This window comes from Monodon monoceros, unplaced genomic scaffold (assembly GCF_005190385.1).
Source record: "Monodon monoceros isolate NGI ecotype Baffin Bay Population unplaced genomic scaffold, NGI_Narwhal_1 Super_Scaffold_11, whole genome shotgun sequence".
NCBI classification, from domain to species: domain Eukaryota; kingdom Metazoa; phylum Chordata; class Mammalia; order Artiodactyla; family Monodontidae; genus Monodon; species Monodon monoceros.
In genome coordinates, this window is record NW_021703767.1 from 73,763,405 (window position 1) to 73,770,751 (window position 7,347).

The 7,347-nt window shown below is 51.4% G+C and overlaps 1 protein-coding gene across 1 annotated transcript in view; it reads left to right on the top strand.

Annotated features, from left to right (window-relative positions):
• Window positions 1-7,347, top strand: part of TMEM44 (transmembrane protein 44) — a 35,541-nt gene that overhangs the window by 21,177 nt on the left and 7,017 nt on the right. The window contains exon 9 of the mRNA XM_029213628.1: window positions 58-216. Within this exon, the coding sequence (XP_029069461.1) occupies window positions 58-216 (159 nt within the window). The remainder of the gene's footprint in view (window positions 1-57; window positions 217-7,347) is intronic.

Below are 7,347 nucleotides of genomic sequence, written 5' to 3' on the forward strand. Positions count from 1 at the left end.
CAAAAAACAAAGATGCCAACCAAGTCTCCTGCCTGCCCTTCCCCGCACACCTTGCAGGCGAGCTGCAGTGCCACCAGGCTGCCTGGAGATGGACAGACAAGCACGGGCGCCACGTCCCCGCAGGAGCCCCCCTCGTACCCTCCGGTTCAGGTCATCCGGGCATGCGTGTCCTCCAGTAGCTCCTCCCAGGTCTCCTCCATCAACTCTGACCTCGAGGTAGGTGCTGTGTCCGCCGGCAGGTGCACGGGTCCTCCTTCACGCGTGCTTGCTGGTGCCTCTGAGGTGCCTGCCCTGCTCTGTTCTCCTCGGCCCACGCCAGCCTCACGCCCACTCAGCAGTGGATAAGCATCTGCCCGAGAACTCTCCCACGCTGCCCGCGCTGAGGAGGACTTTCCACCGTCAAATGAGCCATGGGAACACTGCACGCTGAATCATGGGGCACGTTCAAGTCTTGCAGAAATAAATGCTGACTAACTTTTTTTGTTTTTGCCGTACGCGGGCCTCTCACCGCTGTGGCCCCTCCCGTTGCGGAGCACAGGCTCCGGACGCGCAGGCTCAGCGGCCATGGCTCACGGGCCCAGCCGCTCCGCGGCATGTGGGATCTTCCCGGACCGGGGCACGCACCCGCGTCCCCTGCATCGGCAGGCGGACTCTCAACCCCTGCACCACCAGGGAAGCCCCTAACAAACTTTTTAAAGAGTCTTGGTGTTTCCCAAACCCATTTGACCGTGGAAGGCTTTCTTCCCCTGCAAGGAGCACCAGGCTGTTCCCTGTGGTGCTGTCAGGGTCATACACAGGGGCCCTCAATGGGCATTGTGCCTGGCACTTTCATAAGCTTTGCCTCATTTTGAATTTTTGGATCTTTGAACAAAACACATCACATTTTGGATACCGGAAATGGGTCTAACTCTCAGGTCTGCGGTCCTGTCGCTCTCAGCCCCACAGCTGTGGCTCCCAGCCCTGGTCAGGAGGAAGTTTCCCTTTGTCTGTGGCAAGTGAGAACAAGGACAGCATAGTGGACAGGTGGTACCAGCAGGGGGAGGGACCGTCCTTCATTCTGGGTTTGTTGGGGTCTCCCACTCTTTTGATATTTAAATGCCCTTTTATGAATTGACGATAACAGGAAGTGCTAAGTTGGTGTTGAGGGTTTGGTGTTGGTCCTAATGGCCTTATTTGGCAAAGTAATCAATCATCTGTCCTGAGTCAGCCCCCCCGATTCGTTCAACTCGTAGTGGACCCTGAAATCCGAAAGACTTAGAGCCCCTGATCTGCGGGATAGAGTCCAGATCCCTTAATGTGGGGTTCAGGCCTTGCACACCTGCCCCAGCCTCGTGCCCCTCCCCTGCCCTCACCTACATGTCCTCCTTGGCCATGGACTCTTCCCTCATCCCCAGGGCTCTGGGCCTTTCTTCCTGGGATTTCCTCTGGCCCAACTGCCGTGTGTCAGAATCCTACCCAGATGCCACCTGCTGTGTGAACTCCCCTCCCCTCCACGTACACACCAGAGATTAAAGCCTCCTTCCCTTGGGTGCTCAGAGCATACACCTCTCTTCCATCCCTGGTGTTGTTTGCCGTGTAGCCTGAGGGCTGCAGGGACCTGTCTCCCCGGCCAGGCTGTGCACAGGCTTTTAGGTCTAGGGGCCTGGGCTGCCCTCATCTTTATCTCTTGATCCTGGAACACACACAGCTGGTCATTGAGAGGTGGGTTTTGAGGGAGAAATTCTGCTCCAGACCAAGGACCATTTGGGCTCCGTTTATCCCCAGGTCCTTCATTTGGTGCTGTTTATTTCTTGGATCTGGTCGCAGAATGTGTCGGACAACCCAAGGCGCATGTCTTGGCAGCCCGGAGCCAGCAGTCCGGGCAGAGTCTAAGGCTAAGGGGAGAGAGGGAGAGTGTGTTCAGTGAGGGGAAGGGACAGTTGAGTTGGTGAGATGTGGGGAGGGGGCTTGGGGAGGGCGGGAAGCAAGCTCGCTCTGTGGGAACCCTCAACTGAGCTTAGGACTGGACAGTGACCTTGAACAATTCAGAAATTTGTCTCTGTGGCTGTTTTGGGCAGTTTCTGTGTTTTGCAGTCCTTTTTCTCCCTCTCCTCTATTCGCTCTTTCCTTTTAAATTCCAAGGGCACAGGGTCACGCTCATACATGAAGCAAATGGAGATAAATGCTTTTGCCCTTGTTAAACAAGGGGTATATTTTTAGAAGCCCAGGTACCCCCATCTACCCCACCCACCCCCTCCAGAACCCCCAGCACAGCCTCCTACTTCATTCCCCAAAACACCCACACGCTACACATGACAAAGCGCTGAGTCCCGATCGGAAGTTACTTAGAATCTCACTAAACACAGACACTGAGGAAATGTGAGCAGGGGACAGTGTAGCTTGTCAGGCTTGTGGCCCATCCGATCTTCTGGTAATCTATATATTCTCTATATAATCTATATATTCTCTCTTAAAAGTAATACATGTTTATTGTAGAAATTTCGGAAGATGTAGAGAAGAAAATCAAAGTTAAGCCACAAGCCCACCGACCATCAGCTGCCTTGGGGTGGTGGGATTGGTTGGGTGGGCTCCCCAGTTTTTCAGAGCAATATTCCTTAAAAGTTCTGGCTCCCTGATGGCTGAAGGGGAGGAAGAGGGTGTCTTTTAGCCGATGAATGCGACACTGCTTTTCATCCACCTGTTTGGGTCACTCATTCAGCAAACATGTTCTTGGGGGGGGATTTGAAAGAAAAATGCATGAGGGCAGGGGGGCTGGCCTGACCCACCACACGTGGTGGGAGGTACTTGGTAGATTGGTCACAGTCTGGTCATGACCTTGCTCCTCCAGACCACACCCCGAAGGGACTGAAGCCGGGCCCCAGGTCATCACCTCTTCTGGTTTGCGACTTCTCTTACTCCCAAGATGGATTGCACAGTTCAGATATTTCCTAACACTGGGTTGAGACACCCAGGGCATCTGTCTGTACTCTCTGGCTACAGTCGTCTGTGTCTCTTGCCAGCCAGCTGGGCTTCTGCTTGACCCGCGGGGTCCATAAGTGAATGCTTGCGCCTCCCACTCTGGAGGCCTGGGGGCACTCTTTGTCGCTAAGGTGTTGTGTTCGTCACCTCTGTGGTCCTTTACGACTTTGTGACTTCACTCGCAGAGGGTGCTTTTGCGTCCATGTCCTTGGGGCACATACCCACAGGTTTGAAGACCTACCTCCTGCCGTGCTGGGCGAGGCGGAGAGAAGAGAGGTCCCTCAACACGACATACACTGTATCCACAGCACTCAGCTCACTACGCGTTTTTAAATTCATTGCTCACAGTGACTGCGTGTGTGTCATGAGGCAGGCATGGTATGTTCTATACTTTACAAGCACTGTTTGGTATAGTCCTCCTAACAGCCCTGAGGCAAGTATCTCTCAATATTCTTGTTTCCCAGAAGAGGAGACCGGGATTCATTGAGTTTAAGTAACCTGCGCAAGAAAACGTCATCACCAGTATCGTCAGTCATCATCGCTGTCGCGCTGACCTGGGGATTTGAGCCCAGCTCTGTCTGGCTCTGAAACCCTGTTGTTACCCACTACACCCCACTGCCTCGGCAGGAACTACCCAGGGCCGAGTTTCTTATCTATCATTCCCATTTTACGGATGAGGAAACTCTCTCCACAGGACTCTCTCCACTTACCTATGCGCTACCTGTGTTCTCAGGCAGGGTCCTGTCTAATAGGCAGGATAAAACATTGGGATTTACAAGGAATTCCAGTGATGCAGAACACCCACGAAAAGAGGTGAAGTAGAGACAGCTAAGGCATGGGAGCCTGCGTGGAGAGAGAACTGGGTCATTTTCACCTTTTCTTAAGTGTCCACTGGATGGGCTGGTCAGGGCACCAGACTAATGGCAGTGGAGCCTGAATGTGACTCATAACCCTGTAGACAGGCCATTTGTGTGGGCTGTGCGGATTTCTGGACGTCTCCACAAGACAGGGCACACTCCACGGACTCGACACCAGGCAGCCTGTCTCCTGACACAGCCGTCGGAGGGCGTTCCGAACACATGTGGAGGAAAGGTCACTGGCTCATGGTCTGTGGGTGAGGGCCCAGGGCCCAGAGGGAGCAGGGCTTTCCGGAGCGGCCCGCTCACTTGCCGGGGCAGCCAGCACCCGTTTTATGAGTGCAGGGTCGACATTCCCTCAGTGTTGAGACTGCTCCTGTGCCTTTTAAAGGTTTTTTTCCTCCTAGCCTCTGGGATGCAAGAAAAGATTGAGTCCAGCTTTGTGTTTAGTCATTTTTTTCCTTCTGTGCTTCCTAGCAATGCCATTGAAGCTTTGTAGGAATTCTGCAAGGAGGCTGTTTCTGTCAACAGAAGAAAGTCTGCATGTTGAGAATGACTGTACCTGGAGCTGGCTCAGTGTGTGTGTGTGTGTGTGTGTGTGTGTGTGTGTGTGTGTGTGCGTGCGCACAGAGCCAAACACCACACACCAGATTGCTGTCTGAAGAGGCTCGCGTCCCAGGCCCCTGTGTCCTGCTAATTCTGTGCCTAAGGCTCTTGACAGTCAGGACTGCTTGTTCCCTCTCCAGACCCTGCTTCCAGCACCAGCAGACCAGGACACAGTCCCTTGGATGTTTGTCATTCTTAAAGCCAAATCATTCTTTCAAGGAAAAAACAATTAATTAGTTAATAAAAAGAATACACACCCACACACTGACTCTAAAAGTGCTAATTTTAGAAGTAAATACATATAAGTATGAAGAAAGAGGCCAGAAATTTCTAATAGGTCCCAAAGACCAGAAATTAAGTTCAGGGCATAGTATCTGCCCTGCCCAGATCTGTGTGCCCCTATGTGCTCTGCAGCAGTGAGAGATGGTGCGTCCGGAAATGTGTGGACAGTCAGCTAGTTCCCCTGGGGTAAGGAAAGACTGTACTGGGCCCCCCCAGGGCAACGGGGCTGAGCAGGAGAGAGAGGGCTGACCAGGGGTCGGGTGGACACTGGCTTGTCCAGGCTCTCGCTGACCTGCCAGGCGGCCTTGGTTCTGCCCTGGACTTCTTGGGTTTTAGTTTCTCCCTCTGTAAGTGGGAATCAGGAGACCTGCCCTACTTACATTACGGAGTGATTCTGAGGACCAAATGGGGGTGCTGCTGGGGCCCTGCAAGCCTGCCGATGCTGCTAGATGCAGTGCAGTGGACAACGGGCTGCAAGTGGGCTCGGACACCTACGCTGGCCCTGAGAGCCTTTGAACCAGGTGACACCGTTCATTTCTCTGGACTTGCTCTGTCTGTGGAGATAATGAACTCAGGGAGCTGGTGAGGCTCTGACAGAGCACCGTTCCTGCAGGTGGTGAGCTTTGAACTGGGCCATCTTTCAGGTCCCATTTAGCAAGTGACCTTAAGTGAGCAAGTGTACTGGGGGAGTTAGGCGGAGGTTAATTACACTGAGTCAGTTCTTAGAAGTGGAAAGGCTTCCATCAGGAAAACAGCGGGGTCAACCACCAGCAAAATGGGCTGCTGTGTCTGCCTGGGTGCCACTCAGAAAACCTCTTCTGGCCTCCGCAGTCTCTAGAAGCATTTCCATCACGCTGCCTGAAATCCAGGGAAGAGCTCCTGACTGAGCTCCTGCCTCCGTCCCCCCTCCTTTCAGTGCTGTCCTACCCAAGATCTTCCCAACACTCCATCAGCCCCATGGCCTTGCTGCTCTAAGGCCCTCCGTGGCTCCTTACTGCTTACAGCTTATGTCCAGACCCCTTAGCCTGACCTCTAGGACATTTCGTTGTCTGGTTCGGGGCTAACTCTCCAGGTTTTCCTCTGCACATCCAGCCAGCTTTCCCTTCTCTGGGTTCCTTTGCTCATCTGTCTTCTGCCCTTCAAGGCCCTGGCTAAATCCTGCTTCCTCCGGGAAGCCTTCCCTGTGTTCCTGAGTAGGGTTGCTAGATTTAACAGGCAAAAAATACAAGAGGCCAGTGAATTTGAATTTCAGATAAACACACCTATACTAAAACATTATTTGTTATCTGAAATTCACATTTCACGGTGTATCCTGTGTTTTATCTGCAGCAGCCCTGCTCCTGAATCCAACTTGATCATGGCCATTTCCCGCCCTTCCCTGGGCCACTTCTTCGGTTCTGAGCAGCATATGAATAGCAAAACTTCTTCCAAAAAAATCAGGAACATACAATGTTTTATGTCAATTATATCTCCTGTTTTAATGGGGAAAAAATAATTAAAAAAAAATCAGGAACAGGAGCCAGGGTTGCCAAGGCCTTTCCCACTGGTGGTCTTGGAGTTTGGCCTAAATACAGTATTTGCATCTCCTTGTGAGTGGAGTTCAGAGGTGCTCGCTCCCAACCCTTGCTACCCACCGTTGTAATACATAGGCCTTCATCTCGGCTTCCCCTTCATCCCAACCTTGGGATGTCCCTGCAGTGAAACTGTCATCTTCATAAGGGAAACCGGCCCCGTGTGGGTCAGAACTTCTCTCTCACTGATCCAGTTCACCATGGGCTTTGCATACAGCACTCCACGGCCTGTGATCCATTTTTCCTCGCATCCCATTTTCCTCACGACAGCCCAGGAAGGAAGAGCTGAGTGGGGAGTTTGGGCTGGTAGAGAGGAGGAAAGAAAGTATGGGAGGTGAAACAGTGCTTGATCCAGAGTAAGTGCTATAGAACTGCTTAATTAACTAACTAAAGAAATTGAAAGGATGAGATTTTTGAAGCGTATGGTGTTAAGGTTTAAAAGCCTGTAAGGTACTAGGAAAAGCAAAAAGGAAATCTACTTGATGAAATCTAAGACGGAACTGTAGCTGGCGTGTATCTGGCCAGTCTCAAAACTTTATGATCAGAAAAAACAAAAAACCTTTATAATGGGTCCTGAGTCCAGCACCATTTCACCTCCCCCATCTTGGGGAAGTCACTTCTCCCCAGATGTAAGAGGAGGGAGTTGAACAAATGGTCTCTGAGGGCCCATCCAGCTCCCAGTCCTAGAAAGTGACCCTGTTTCCTCAGTGGCTGAGACACACCTCAGAGTCTTCAGGAACAAAGGAGAGCTTACCACATGCCCTGTGGACAGCGTCTATAGGTTGCTTCTTGGTTTCAGAAGCACGATAAAGTGTTCTTTTAGAAATGAGGTGAATTGAAACCCTACATGCTGTGGTTCACGGAGATGATGGAATTGTGGTCCTAAAGACAATTCAAGGATATGTGGAAATGCTCACTATATTTTAAGAGAGAAAAGCCATTTGCATAATTTGGTGTGTGTGTGTGTGTGTGTGTATTTCAGAGGGCTATTCAATAACTGTTCATAGAGGCCCTCTTTTAGGGATAGAATTCTGGGCAATCTTTTTTTTTTTTTTTTTTTTTTTTTTTTTTTT